Source organism: Thamnophis sirtalis, unplaced genomic scaffold (genome assembly GCF_051295495.1).
Source record: "Thamnophis sirtalis isolate CommonGarterSnake01/CBP01778 unplaced genomic scaffold, rThaSir2_p1.2 scaffold_5, whole genome shotgun sequence".
Classification (NCBI taxonomy): domain Eukaryota; kingdom Metazoa; phylum Chordata; class Lepidosauria; order Squamata; family Natricidae; genus Thamnophis; species Thamnophis sirtalis.
The window spans coordinates 27,843,981-27,860,038 of record NW_028261385.1 but is presented as its reverse complement, the minus strand read 5'-3'; the positions used below and the strand labels follow the sequence as shown (position 1 = coordinate 27,860,038).

General features: G+C 38.4%; 1 protein-coding gene across 1 annotated transcript; it reads right to left on the bottom strand.

The window, feature by feature from the left end:
* Nucleotides 1-7,823: 7,823 nt before the first annotated feature.
* On the bottom strand, nucleotides 7,824-11,650 carry LOC106546065 (granzyme A-like). The gene is made up of 3 exons (XM_014062843.2): nucleotides 11,432-11,650; nucleotides 10,058-10,321; nucleotides 7,824-8,237 (listed from the first exon to the last, which is right to left on the bottom strand). Exons 1-3 carry the CDS (start codon nucleotides 11,441-11,443, stop codon nucleotides 8,079-8,081), a joined length of 435 nt encoding a protein of 144 aa, XP_013918318.2. The 5' UTR covers nucleotides 11,444-11,650; the 3' UTR covers nucleotides 7,824-8,078.
* Nucleotides 11,651-16,058: the final 4,408 nt, after the last annotated feature.

The window sequence follows — 16,058 nt, the reverse complement described above, 5'->3', positions numbered from 1 at the left end:
CTGGCCCAGGGTCTATAGTTTGAGGATCCCTGAATTAGTGCAATATAAAAAATGCCAAAATGCAAAGATTTTGCTTCGGACCACCAAACTTTTTTTCGGATCACCAGTGGTCCATGAACCATCAGTTGGTGACTGCTGATTTATACTATGTCAGTTCACAATAAAAAAACCCTTGATATTTGGCTATGCTAGCTATCAGTACTAGGACTTAAGTCAATAGCAGGTTGAGGAAATATAATCTAATAGATTCTTAAATATACTTAGAATATTAGTCATATTGTTTCAGTAGGAACCAAATAGTATTGCATGACAGTTTGTCCACAGTTGTTTCTTAGATTTTTTCCCCCCAGGAGGTCATGTATTCAGTCTGTTGCATAGGTCAGAGACACAAAAGGTGGTGTGATGTGGGGAGTCATTTCCCGAAACGGTACGTGGGAAATAAAACCAACTTCAGCATCTCGTCAGAGAAGTGGTTTACGTCTTCTTGTTTCTGTGGTCCCCAGTTTTACATAGAAAAACACATTAATTGGTTTGACAAATAAGGAAAGCATTTTCTGTAAGAAGAAAAATGACATTGCAAAAATGGAAGCCATGAATAGAATAAAAAATGGAAAGTTTACAGAAGTTCAAACTATTACATTTCAAAAACAAAACTTTAATTATCCAAATTAAATAAATATTTGGCTTAACTATGAATAGGGAACTATCATTTGCTGCAGCTAACATTTATTTTTCTTGTTTGTTATATTTTTTAATCCAATCAGTTAGAAGATTCACTTAGTAGATTCTGAAAATAATACTTGCCTTAAATTCTTATTCCTGAATTTCCAAGAAGCATCTAGAAATCCGCAAACGTTGCATAAGCTTTCCTAAAAATTGGGAAGTGTGAGGAAAACCAAAGTGTTTTATTTAATTTCAGTTGGGAAGAGAGGCACTGGTCTTCATTCCTGAATTATCATCCCACTTCCAAACTATACAGAAAATCAGCTTAGCAAAATTTAGCATCCAAGATTCCAATTTAGCATCCAGCAAAATTTAGCATCCAAGATTCCAATTAGAAATTGTTTTCCTGTCAATTAATTAACAGAAACCAGTATTTACAACACTGGCACTTTAGGATGAAGGAGGATGTAAGACATCGCTGCTTTAAGCATGAACTATTGTAAATTTGTATTAAATATCCTAAAACACAATAGTTTGTGAAGACTGAGATGTTTACATCTTTTGTCTTAAGAGAGGCATGGTATATAGGACTATAGGACATATGGTCCTATATCTAGGACTATATGTAATATAGTAATAGTCCTAGATTTGTAGGGTACTTTAAAAAAACCAAATTTAATAACTCAAAACAAGGAACTGCAAATTTCACATTCTGTGTCTGTAATGGAATCCTGCAAATGATAGACATTCTCAGAGCTATTTCAGATGCATATTTTATTCTGAGATTACGATTGAACTGTGCATTTCTGTTTCAGAGACTTTCTTTCCTTTTTTTAAGGAAAAAGAACAGGACCAGTGGTGGGTTTCCAATTTCTTTACTACTGGTTCACACGTGCATGCGCTTGTGCGCACGACGCTTCCGGGTGGGTGGTGACTCCCACCGCTACTACTGGTTCACCCGATCCAGGCTGAACCGGGAGCAAACCACGTCTGAACAGAGACTATTGGATTGCAAGAATTTATGGAAGCTTTACTTGATTTGCAGAGATGCTTTCTTTTCAGCAGACTCCCATAAAAGGGATCTCACCTCTTCATAGTTTTTTTTTTTTTTTGGTAGAATGTAGCCGAAAAGGACATTTATTCTTATTTCAAGAGCTGCTGGATTGCTGTATCGAGATAGAGCAAGGGAGTCACATGACAGATTAGAAGAGGCTGAGAAGAACAATGGTGCCAGAGCACGGAGGAATTGACTCATAATCATATGAATACTGGTTGCTTTTTATACAATGAAAATAGAAACGAAAAGTACTTCAATTTAGTTTTATCCAGCCCTGACAGGTCTTTCTTCTGATACAGTCCCTGACATGCCTCTTAAAGAGCATAGACACCCTTTGACTGGGAAGATGTTGACCCAATCAATGGCAGCCTCTGGACCTCTAGATGTTGTAGGAGAGATGCCACAGTACCGAGGAATACTTTTCCTCCCCCCTTTTCTTATATTGTTGCAAAACTTGATACATTATATTGTTTTGATACCATGATATGTATACAATATTAATTAAAATTATTGCCAATCACTTGTTTAGATGGGGGACCAGTGGCTCAGTGGCTAAAACACTGAGTCTGTTGATCAGAAAGGTTGGCAATTCGGCGGTTCGAATCCTTAGCACTGCGTAACAGAGTGAGCTCCCGTTACTTGTCCCACCTTCTGCCAACCTCGCAGTTCGAAAGCACGTAAAAATGCAAGTAGAAAAATTGGGACCACTTTGGTGGGAAGGTAACAGCGTTCCATGCGCCTTCGGCATTTAGTCATGCCGGCCACATGACCACGGAGACATCTTCAAACAGTGCTGGCTCTTCGGCTTTGAAACAGAGATGAGCACAGCCCCCTAGAGTTGGGAACGACTAGAACATATGTGCGAGGGGAATCTTTACCTTTACTTATTGTTTAGATAACATCGAATGTTGGAAATAAAGAAATATATTTAATTAAACCTCATAGAATGTCAATATTACAAGCATAAAATAATTTGATTTTTTAAATCTTAATTTGAATGTAACATTAAAAATTAGACTGCTGCAGATTATATCAAAGTATTTGTTATACAACAAAGGTGTCAATCTTGAATTAATTACTTAAAGTTAAATTAGTATTAACCTAGGATCTGGACAATTCGTAGTTAAATGCCACTTCTGTTATTAGAGTGCCTGGAAAGAAGATCAGCCTCAAATATCAGCTTCTGAGGTTAACTTCGTTAAAATGATATCATTTTCGACTAGTTTTTAAGTGAGTCATGTACCACTAATTCATAAAATAACTCTGAACTCTAGTTTCATTTTCCAGCAGGGTTTTAGACTTCACATTGCAAATTCAAAGGCAGCTAAATGTTACCACCCATCAATATATGGAAATTTAAAAGAACCAAGCCCAATATGTTGCATTTTCTAGTTACTCATCCTATTAGCAATGTTTTCCATCTCTTTCCAAAATTTGGTATCCCATTCTCTCTCTCTCATGCTGCTCCAGAATTGCAAAAGGAAGGCAATAAAGAGAGCAGAATGTATTGGCTCAGGATAATGGGAATTGCAATTCAACACATTACGAAGACTCTAGGCTAAATGAATATCTCTGTATTGTTTATTTGATAATAAATGGGTAGGTCTTTCCTTGCCATGTGCCTATGAGGAATATAACAAAGGCTTACAAATGGCTGATGCTGGATATAGTTATTTCATTAGTAAATGATGTTCTTTGCTGTTATCCATAGTGGGCTCAATGCTAGGATATACAATATTTATCACCATAATATCCCAAAAGCTCATTAGTACATTGGGATGCTATATGTTGTTTTGTGCTGTTTAAAGCCAAGGTGGCGCAGTGGTTAAATGCAGCACTGCAGGCTACTGCTAGATCAGCAGTTCAGCGGTTCAAATCTCACCGGCTCAGGGTTGACTCAGCCTTCTATCCTTCCGAGGTGGGTAAAATGAGGACCCAGATTGTTGGGGGCAATATGCTGACTCTCTGTAAACCGCTTAGAGAGGGCTGAAAGCCCTATGAAGCGGTATATAAGTCTACTGCTATTGCTGTTTAAGACATGGGTGTCCAACCTTTGCAATTTTAAAAAATTGTGGACTTCAATTCCCATAATTTTTTGCTTTGTGTAGTATCACACTATGTTAGCAACCATTAAAATGAACAAGAATAAAAAACAGCCTGGAATTATGTAATGGATATTCTGAAGCTATATCATCTTGGAAGGATTGATCATCTTGGCAAAAATCTAGTTATGTGGTTGCTAAGACTCCACACCCACTTGATGACACATAATTAGTCCTGAAGTAATTGGGGGAGGAAGAAATACATTGAGGAGAGTCAGAATAATTTATTTCCACATCTGCAGCTTCCCTGCTCCAATTTATATTTTTATTGGCTTCCCCCTTCTGTAAAAAGTTCAAATATTTATAGGTCTGGAATTGGGAATCCCCAGGGAGCAATTTGGGGGAAATGACAACAAAAGTAGAGAAAGAATTAAGCAGCTTTCCTCTTTATTATTTCTTAATTGAAATGGATCCGTAATCAAACATTTTTTCATCTTTTAGGAAAAATCTGGGCTATTATATCCATATGCCATGTAGAATAACTGTTTCTAGAGTCCTTACTGATTAAAACTACCATGATCTACCATGATCTACCATGAAGCACAAGTGTTGGAGGTAGGATGTTTCCCTGAAAATAAGCCCTCCCCTGAAAATAAGGCCTCCCTGAAAATATTGCAACACAGCAGCAGCTATGAGGTGACCATGCTCGCTGCCTCCTGCACCTCAAAAATAATAAGACCTCCCTGAAAATAAAGCCAAGTGCTTATTATGGGGGAAACACGGTAGGATGTTAAGAAGGAGCACCGCATGGAGCTGATCACTTCTCAGAGTTTCATTGGTTGCCTTTGCTTGTTGGGCATGACAGGTCCTCCCCCAGGGTAGGCCAACAGAAATGCTTATGCCTATGACCTTCCCTCTTGGTTTGCCTATAACAGTGGTGTCAAACTTGTGCCCCGTGGACCGGATGCGCCACATGCTGGCCACGCCCTTCCCCATTTTAGCGAAGGGGGGAAAGTCTTGATACGTCACATGACAACAACATGACAATGTGAGTTTGACACCCCTGGCTTATAAGGTCAGAAGTTGGGCAGAAGGAGATGGCCTGTCTTCCATTAGGAGAGAAAGGCGAATGAGCAGTTATTTAACTATTAAATAGAGATCTTAGGAAAGTCTGAAAGGCCATATATGTCATTCTACAAAATGAAAGGACTTTTTTTTGGGGGGGGGGGAGTGACAGATATGCTCCCCAGTTACCAAACTTCGATGAAATAACAACAGGGCAAGGCTGTTCTTGAAATAAGATGAACACAAGGAAGTTTCCTGTGCTTTCCAATTAGGCAGACTATTATGGCATGTATTTTGAGACTGCTTTCCTTCCACAGCTTTGAATCTGAATAGGGAACTTGCTTTGAGTTTTGCACTCGTTATCCAAGAGAGTGTATCTGTAATAGCTTCACTAGATGTGACCCATAAGCATAACAAATGTAAAAGAAAAGCAAAATACATTTGCTGTCTAGCTGGTATTTGGTTTCAATTCCATTTAAACTATTAAGTATCTTTCGTGTGTAGCTTTCTATTTATAGAAAGCTCAGCTAAAACTTGAAAATAAATTCAGATACCACAAGTTCTTTAGCCAATAAAATACACCAAAATGGAAGTGGCAAATACATTCTTGCAAGGTATCCACCTAACTGGGCCAGTTTTCCAGCACCCAGATCACAATCACATGATCTTGGGGCACTGCAGTGGCCAGAACCTAAAGACCAATTATAAGCACCACGAATCAATGCCATTGAAAATTGAAAGGGTTGTTGAATGAACAGTTGTTAAATGAGGACCATACCTCCTCTTGTTTCCTTTTCTTCTCCAACTGTGGATCAGAATGGAAGAATTTTGCAGATGGCACTGGGCCCAGAGAGAAGTAGAATGTTTACTGTTGCAACTGATGGCACAGCTGGTGTCAGGAAATATGGCAATGTGTTAGCAACTCAGTGACACCTTTTGAAGTGTGGCTGCGTTTTTCATAAAGATCCATTATATTTGTGTTGATTTTTGTAAGCACAAAGAGCTGCAAAGAATTGTAACAGGAAATAGAAAGCTATGCATGCTATAAAGCATACACTTCATTCATACAATAAGCTTTTTCTATCTGATATCTTTGGACAATACCATAAACTTGCTGAAGGTAAATTTAGGTTATTCTGGTTTAAATGATGTGTAAGCCAGCAAATCCTGCAGCAAATCAAAATCTGCAAGACGGCAGTCCCAAAGGAGGCTTTCTTGGTATTTCTTTGGAAGACGTTTCACTTCTCATCCAAGAAGCTTCTTCAGCTCTGACTGTATGGTGGGGAATGATTTATATTCCTTGCAGACAGCTGGATATTTGCATCCTTTTAGAGGGTCTTTGAAACACTTGGAGGTTTACCTGTGTCTTCAGAGTCACCTGAGTAGTGCTCCTGGTTCCTGTAGTCTGCCATCTTTTTCCTCTGGAAATCCATTCCTACTCCCCACCATTCAAAGGGTGTTCATCCCAAATTGTATAGCTAAAAGTCTTTAGAGATTCTCAGTCATCTAGGTCGTGGTTGTCCCAGAGGTGCTTTTTCAGGAGGCAACTTGACTTTCTTGTTTTTTTTCCTTTGGAAGATGTTTCTCTTCTCATCCATTTCATACCTCCTAAAAAAGCACCTTTGGGACACCCATGACCTGAATGACTGAGAATCTCCACAGACTGCAAGATGGCAGATTTTGTCATGACTGATACCCAGCATCAGAGCTTTGATAACACTGCTGTGCCTTTCATCTATCCAAAGTCATATCCTACTCCGGTGAGCAGATTAGATTGAGGGGATGGTGACTGATTTGAATGAGATTTTGAATTGGTATTAGTAAATTGCTGTATTCCATTGTTTTGATCTCTCCAGAGGAAGAATGGATTAAAATGCCACATAATATAATATGATGTGATGCATTTCTAATGTGTGATATTGTACACGATTCAATGTGTTATTTTTACTTCAGCATTTAATTAAACAGAAGTGGAAGTAAGTGGTGGGGAGGAGGAAGCTTCAGGTATCAAAAAGAACAATTTAAGTTCTTTTGGATGACCATCTAAAGGTCCAAAGCTGTTTTTGATTTCTTTGGGCTGCAAACTCTTTTTGGATATATTGATAGTACTGGACTATGGATTGCAGTCCTTGCCACTCAGAGTTGTACTTGATGCAATCCTAATACGGATGCAATTTCTGTATTACAGCCCCAAACTGACTAGCTTTCCGTGCTTTAGACAGAGGGAGGGCCACCTGAACTGAGGGGCCCATCTTGTCAGTCACTTTATCTTGTTTGTCCATGTGGTCAACTGGTAAAATGCAGGAATGATTTATCATTGCCTTCTCTCGTGTGGTATGAAACGTTACTTTTTCTATTGTCGTTGGGCTAATCATCTATCTCTAGCTTCATCCTGTATCACTGCTATGCAATGTAGGTGCTTGCTTGCTTTAGCGGAGCCAGTGGGATGATCTTCATGCATTGGATGACCCTGCTGGGAATATACACTTGGTCTACACTGCTGGTGTTCCTTGCTCATCCTTCCTAGGAACATCCCCCTAAATCTCCTCACTTCAGTGGACTATGTAACACCTAATTGTGCACAGAAAAATCTATTAAACTGGCCAAGATTCAGTGGAACCACAAAAGAAAATGCCACATTCCCTGAGACTGTCAAGGCATGCTTTTGGCAGTGGTTCATTATATTGTTGAAAACGCTGTATCCCAGGTCCAGGAAGCCAACATTTAAGATGATCATGCTGTAGATTTCACATTTTTTCAACCAAACAAATTTCTTTTGGTTAAGCAAATGATGCTTAAGAGACAATTTATTGGTACCAACAAATTTGCTGCCAGCAGTGGGAAAACTACCTTAGCATTCATTGTTTTCTTTTTGCAGGGTAGATTTTTCAGTGAGCAGGTAATGCAAACGCTGGGGGCCAATAAACTTTCTAAGCAGAAATTTCTATTTCATACTCAAAAGTGTTTACTTTTTGTAAAAAATACTTTTTTTTTTTTTTACCAGAGAATAGAAACCTACTTTAGTACCAATGGACTGAAAATTAAAACTGGTCTGGAGAGGCTGAGTTTTCAGGACCAACCTCAAACATTTACAGTATACAGTCTGTAGCCAGTATAGCTAGCATTGAATAAGTTCCCATCATTGTCTTCTCCGTATGTAAAAGGGAAGTTGTAATGCAGGGACCAAGATGGGAAAAGGGTTACTTAAGCAATCACAAGCTAAGAGAAAAGCTTCCTCAAATATTGTTCAGTCACGGTGAATTTTCATCTATGATGGTCTTTATCCAGGAGATATAGGTGTCTGTGAGCTGAGTATAGATGCCAGGATATTCAGGATGGTCACATTTTTTAACAAAGGAGACAATGCCTCTTTGATGCTCGTTGCATATCAATGGCCCACCGCCATCACCCTGAGAAAAAAGACAGACGGTGTGTGTTTCCATTCACAAAAGCTAAGACAGCTCTGCTGATGTGTACAGAAAAAGTAACCGTAATTTTTTAATTTATGTTTAACAATTTAAATGTATTCAGTTTCAAAGAAGTTCAGTAATTTTATTTTGCACAAATCTCATTTCTCCCATAAAATAAAAAGGGGCAGAAAAGGTTGCTTCTCCCATACTTATGACATCTCTGCACCACTTCTGGGGTCCTTGGAGAAAATAATAATTTAAAAATTTTTTAAAACTGGTGGAAGAAAAAAGTTCCCTACACCTAAGACACATCACACCATAAATGGGGATGTAATGTGTCATGTTCTTAATTTAATGAATTCTGAGCAATATGCAACACTGGCTTAAAAATGGCAGGCAAGGTCAAGTGACCAAAGTCCCACCCATTTTTAATAGGCAACATCTCACACATACTAAAAGATAAACATAAAGGTTCCTCTTGCACATATCTGCTAATTGTTTCTGACTCTAGGGGGCGGTGCTCATCTCCATTTCAAAGCCAAAGAACCAGTGCTGTCCAAAGACGTCTCTGTGGTCATGTAGCTGGCATGACTAAACGCCGAAGGTGCACCGAAAGCTGTTACCTTCCACCAAAGTTTCTATTTTTCTACTTGCATTTTTACATGCTTTCGAACTGCTAGGTTGGCAGAAGCTGGGACAATTAACAGGAGCTCACTCCGTTACACGGGGCTAGGGATTCGAACCTCCGAACTACCGACCTTCTGATTGATAAGCTCAGCGTCCTAGCCACTGAGCAACCACGTCCCTCACACATACTACAGACAGGTAAAAGGGGATGGGACTTCAAGTTCCCCATTTGATCCACTGTTTTGAGGCCAAGGATTGTTGCTGTGGATCATCCTGCTGATTTATCAGCCAAAGAGCCAGATGGTGTAGCTCAAACCATGTCTTTCCTCACGTGGTGGTAACAGTTTTGAACTGTTCCTCTATGAGTCCTTACACATGACTAAGCCTTCTTCAGTTGACCAGCAAAGGAAAAGCTTATCTCCTCTATTTCAAAGCGGACAGTCTTGTATCTGAAGGGCTCTCAGATCCAGTCCAATGTAAAAGAAAAGAAATATCCTATAAGAAGAGATAGTGGGAACCTGACACTTGGATTGTTTGCACATTAACAGCAGACACTGCAATGATCAGAAAAGTCCCATAGTCACCCACTTTCACATAGTGGTGAAATCAACAGTATTATAACTTTCTCTTCTTAAATTCACAATGTTCTCATGAGGATATATCTTTCTGCATAAAATAATGTACAATTTTTGGATGAACATTTGCATCAATTCTTTTATTCTAATTTTTGAAAAAGGCATTTCCTACTATTTATATATGTAAACAATTTTGGAGCCTCCCTCAATTCCGGTGGACTAGTGGCCATCCTTGTCTCTGGGGATAGTAGCAATAGCAATAGCAGTTAGATTTATATACTGCTTCATAGGGCTTTCAGCCCACTCTAAGCGGTTTACAGAGTCATCATATCGCCCCCACGGTCTGGGTCCTCATTTCACCCACCTCGGAAGGATGGAAGGCTGAGTCAACCTTGAGCCGGTGAGATTAGAACCGCTGAATTGCAGATAACGGTCAGCTGAAGTGGCCTGCAGTAATGCAACTTAACCACTGCGCCACCTCGGCTCTTAAGATAGTGTTCATACAATGGCGCCACAGCTAAAAAAGTGGGTTTCCTGACCCCTTACTCTCCCACAACCACATGGGGGTCTATGGAAGTGATATGGCAAGCAACCTTAATCTGCACAGAGTTATCTTACCACACATAAATCCTTCCCACTGTTCTTCTGTCCAGCACACACCATCTTCTTTGTCACCACAGGATGAGAATTATAATGTTTCTTGTCATTGCAAACATTTCTGTCAATGATGGTGACGTTAATTGCACGGAATTTCTTAAATCTCCTCCTCTTACTAGTAGTTCCCCATCCTTTCACTATGCAGGAAGTTCCTGCTTTGATATCATGGGTAGAGTTAGGAATTGGAAGGGTGTTTATTTTAAGCTTCGTTGCCATAACATGAAGCTGGTAAAATAAAAAGAGAAATAGCTAATTTGAATTAATAGGTTTTGATAGATTCTGCCACTCTCTAATCTATCTCAGATTTGTGGGAAATTAATCTTCTTTTCTTACCAGTTGATGCACTTTTACACTCCAATAAAAGGGCTTATTTGGGGTCCGAAGATGAGAGCTAAATCTCATATTCCAGTGCTGAGATAGGTAACTCTTTTCTACTATAGATCAGAGATAAATCTTTCCTCTTCCTTAATGCTGGGACAGGTGAAATGAGAAAATATGGGAAACCAATGGAGCTGGAGAAAGAAGTAGGTAAAATGGAAATCTTGAAAACTAATTTGGCCTACAGTCCATGAATTCCTTGCCTGGCTTATAGCACACCCCAAAATAACTGATGGAATCCAAAACTGGTTCCAGATAGCACATTGGTATTTCGCAGAAGAGAGTAAGTACTTCCGCAGAGAAATACCTCTAACATCCCCAGAATATTATAGCTATAAATGATCCCTTTTGAATGCCTGCTAAGTGAAGGAGATAGAATTAAGTTGAGTAGTCATACGAAACAACACACAATACATTTTTGATAATGGAGTTTTAGCAGACCTACCATGTGAAAACATTTGCTGTTACAAATTGCCCTGCTATTATAGTTCTTGATGCATTCCCAGGAAATTACTCTGCAGTCTGAACAAGCAAAAATGCTCTTGAGTGACAAGCAGGCCTGTACCGCCCAGACTGTGGAAGTTCCAATTTTGGGATCTTGTTGAAGTTGAAGTCTTTTTCACTTCCATTTTTCCATTTAACTCCTCACTCTTTGATTCTTATTTTAATTATGTATTTTGGCTTCTTGGCTCTAGTAATTTTGAAGTTTTTAGGTTTTTCAAACTATCATTATACGGTAATGATCATTCCTGATTTGCTAAACCTTATTGGTTTGATTATTTTATTAGGTTATTGTTTTATAAATTTTAAATAGATTTGTTGTGTTTGGTCAAGAGCCAGGAAATAAATATGTATAAATGTTAATTACACATTGCTGAAGGATCATGCTCATATCAATAAACACAATGCTATAGATTCTTTTTTCTCAGAACGTTCATAATCAATGAACTGATTTACCTTCAAAAGCATGATATCATTTTCAAATGTTTTTGGATCAAATCCTGGGTAAAAAAAGATTTTGGTAATGTTTATAAAATCTTTTCCTTCATCCTTAATTATGGCTTGTCTTCCAACACCAATATATGTTTCTTCACTCCTAAAAAGATAAATTAGAGTATGTAGTAATTCAATATACGGTAGCAATATTTGTCTTCATATATGTGTCCTTCCTCCTACTTTCATACAATGTTTATCTTTGGGCATCTTCCCCAAAACATCTCTCAATGTTTGAAATGCCACTTTACACAGCATAATGCCAACCACATGTCTGCGGGACCATAACTTCAAGCATCTGGAATTAGTAGTCACTATCAAAGTACAATTGCTGCCTATTCCAAGTCCTTGGGAAGGATTTGATAGGTGGCAGAAATACCAAATCCAGCCTGGCTGACTATGCAATGAACCATAATAACAGCAACATTAACAAGAATAATTGTTTGTTTGCATAGCTAATGTTAACACATTGATAGAGGTTCTTGTAGCGGTCAAGATTAACTATGGGCCAGAAAAAAACCCTTGGAGTGATATAGATTTAGCAATGTAAATATGATGAAACCACAAGAATGGATTTTTTTTTTACAGAAACATGACATTGGAACATTATTCTTCCAAAAATGTCAGAAGATGAATCTCACTTTCCTTTCTTCTTGGAGTTTATCTTCCACATCACATTTCTCGCTTACAATGGGATTTCTATTCTCTGTGATTTATTGACTGATTAATTGATTGATAGGTATTTAGCAATTGTGTTTTTCTGAGTTGAGTTAAATCCGATTGGGTGTGTGTGTGTAACTCTTTCTAGCAATTTATATTAGAAATCAACTCTAGATATCTGGTTGGAAAATGTCTAATAGGCTTGCCTAAAGGATGCCTAAATGGATGCAATGGCAAGAAAAAAAAATTGAACAAAATGTGGATACTCACGGAAAGCAATGGGCTGCCGTTAACACCCAATTATGTTTGATCAACGTTCCTGCACATAATAAATGTTTGTGTTTGATGAGACCAACCACATATGGTATTGTGTGTTCTTCCTCCTCAGATAGATCTGCAGATTGAACTATGAGAAAAGCCAGTTGGATCAGGTTGAACATCATATAATTATGAACTAACTATTGAAGAGCTCCATTCACTGACCGTAATCATACGCAAGGAAGAAAGCAAATAAAGATGATGACACTAGTTCTGCTTCTGCAGTTTTCATATTTACGGTTAAATTTAGGCTCCTAGAATTTCTCTGCACAGTTTAGAACCCTGCCAATCAAAATTTTAAATCATGTAGTGAGCCCGACAGAGAAGACTTTCTGATGCAGAAATTACTATGCATGTGCAAAGGGTGACAGAAGAAGTTAACATTAAAGCACTTATTCTTTCTATCATTATACATATTTACAGTAGGATATTTTTACAGTTACCATTGAGGATATTGTGATTTGGAATTTCATTTCACAGTCTGAGATTTTGTCATGGGAGGTCTAACAAAATGAATGTTGAGGAGGCTTGTCCATACACAAAATGGCAGTCAGTGGCAAACCTGCCATTTTATTGAAGGAAACACGTGAGGTTGCTTCCTGTCATAGGAGGCTCCCTCTCCCTCCTCAGTTTACTTTTTTTTAGGAGAGGGGCAGTAGAAGAGTGGGACATCATTCTTTGCAAGACAGTGGAGCCAACCTGTTTTTAAGCAAAATCTACATGTTTCACAGGTGTGATAGTTATAATCTTTAAGCCACCAGTTTGAGCTCTGAAAGAATAGGGGCTGCCACAAAGAAGAGGGAGTCAAACTATTCTCCAAAGCACCTGAGGGTAGAAGAAGAAGCAATGGGTGGAAACTAATCAAGGAGAGAAGCAACTTAGAACTGAGGAGAAATTTCCTGACCAATTAATCAGTGGAACAACTTGCCTCCAGAAGTTGTGAATGCTCCAACACTGTAAGTTTTTAAGATGTTGGATAAACATTTGTCTGAAATGGTATAGTGTTTCCTGTGCAGGCAGGGGTTTGGACTCGAAGACCTCAAAGGTCCCTTCCAGTTCTGTTATTCTATTCTAATACTATCAGAGAGAAATGCAATAAAAGTGTTTTGCATTTGGATATGCAAAATTCAAGTGTCTGAATAGCAACCTCAAGTGCAAAATGAGTGGAAACTCTTTAAAACTTTATTGAAATGCTTTTCTATTTTGGAGAGAAACTATTCCTTTGCTCTAGGTGTCAGCAGGATCCAATGCTTTTATCAAAATAATCAATCAATTAGAATAGAGCTGGAAGGGATCTTGGGGGTTTTCTAGTCCAATCCCCTGCTCAAGCAGGAAATCCTGTACAATTTCAGGTGGACAAGTGGCTATCCAGTCTTTTCTTAAAAATCTCCAGTGAGGAAGCACAACTTCTGAAGGCAAGTTCCACTGATTAATAGTTCTCACTGTTAAGAAGTTTCTCCTTAGTTATAGGTTGCTTGATTAGTTTTCATCCTTTGTTTCTTGTCTTGCCTTCTGGTGCTTTGGAAAATAAGTTGACCCCCTCTTCTTTGTGGCAGCCGTTCAAATACTGGAATACAGCTATTATATCACCCCTAGTCCTTCTTTTCTCTGTGATGAGAGGGCGACAGACATTTCCACTTCTTTCATATAGCCATGTGACATCACAGAGCATGCTCAAAGGGCATGAAATTTGCATCATGATTCCCTTTGCTCCTCTCCTGTGGTCACCTCTGCCTTAGAACAAATCCCTCCATGTATCATTGAGGCTTTGAAAAAAGGCTTTGTTTTAAATCTTTTAAAGCCTTGTTGGTGCTAGAAGATCAGTTGCTCGTTGGAGATGAGAATGAAGCTGGAGCTGGTGATGAGAGAATCTTCTGTTTGAGAGATTTCGGTTTCTTTAGATCACCTTGTTCCCATTATGCTCCCATTCACCTTTAAACAATTGCTGTTGCACAAAGGCAAAGTGAGGAAAATACATTCACAAAATAGCACTTACCCCTCTGGTTTTTGAGGAAGAAAATGGTAATAGAAAAGCAAAAAAGAAACAAAAGCTCCATAGGTGCTACTCTGAGTTTGCCAACAAGATATTCAATATATATTGAACACATAAAAAAACCCAGGATTCATTTGCGAAATGCATTCTTGGCAAGTTTAGAAATATTCACTGATAATAAAAAGCCTTCGGAGAAGGAGGTATCATTTTTAGGCACCAGAGTTTAGCAAGGTGTGCAGTGGTGAAAGAGAGAGAAATTAGCTGTCACTAAAAAATTTTTGTTGTCACACAAAAAAAGGGTAGGTTACAATACTGTAGGCGGAACACTAAACCTGGAGAAAGACTGAACAAGTCTACTAGAGGCCCACATGATTGTGACATCAACATTCTGTTGCTTCAGCCACTTCTGGAATTGTGTGATGGGATGACTGTTCATCATTCTTTGGGACAGATCTTTGGAAGATAACTAAATCCATCAGTAAAAACTCTGGAGGAAGGGTACTGTCCCCAAGGCTTATATGGTGCATTCCATACTGGGACAACAGGTGACTGACTTCTTTCAAAGAAGAGCTTATTGTAGAAGTTCACCATGTAATACGTAAAAGGAATAAACAGTTATTCTGTTTTCATGAGAATTGTATACTTGAACCCTGTTAATAGCATCTTAATTTATACATTCTAGTCTATTCTAACAACTGGTGGCTTTATAGCAAGGACAAGCTAAAGAAGGTGGGTTCATGTATAGTAGAAATGCAAATAGAGATCTTTTACATTATTTTTGTACTGTGTTCTCCTATTTTACTGTCATTTTCAAAGCCTCATTATTTATTACTTGACAGTTGGTGAGAAGCAGATGAGGTTGGCAGACTAGGCAAGCATAAAACATTTGCACAGAAAGTTTCATTTCACGTAGTTGTAGAGTTAATTGTGATCAAAAGATGAAAGAAAATTCTTAGAAATTTGCTGTTAAGCACAATTTGGGTTTGACTGGGAAGAGCCAAATTGTCAACAATCATAAATACTCCTGATTAGCCATTTTAATTTATTTCATCAGTACAGAATCATGTGATAATGTAATTTTCTGCTCAGTGAGTGCTCAAGGGAATGAACCAACATAAATAACTAAAAAAGTATATTAGATGAAAATGCTGAACAATGTTTCATGCCTTTAAAATAAAGAATAATTTATAAACTCATAAAGAAGGATTGACTATTAAAAGTTCCACCAAACAATGTCTTCACCAGCCATTTAAAAGTTAATCGAGGTAAGAATCCTTGGTAGAAAATGCTATAAAAAAGCAAAGCGTTCTCCAATTTCACTTATCTAGAACACAGGACATAGGACTGGCCTCACATTGCAAATCCTGGAAACAAAAATCTGTCATCTCAAGTGTTTTGATAGATAGATAGATAGATAGATAGAAACCAGAATCTTGATTCAATCCTGGGAAAAAACCCAGATGCTTGTCTAATCCCGGCATAGAATGTTCTCACGTAGTATATTCTTATATTCTTTCAAATATATTGGCAGGGTTCAAACATTACACTACACACAGAGTGAGAGAGAGAGAGGGAGGGAGGGAGAGAGAGAGAGAGAGAGACAGACAGACAGACAGACAG

Excerpts from the sequence above, each read along its gene's own strand:
- LOC106546065 (XM_014062843.2), bottom strand. Across the intron at positions 8,238-10,057 it reads GTGGGAAGGATTTATGTGTG|GGTGATGGCGGTGGGCCATT; the intron begins GTAAGATAACTC and ends CTTTTTTCTCAG.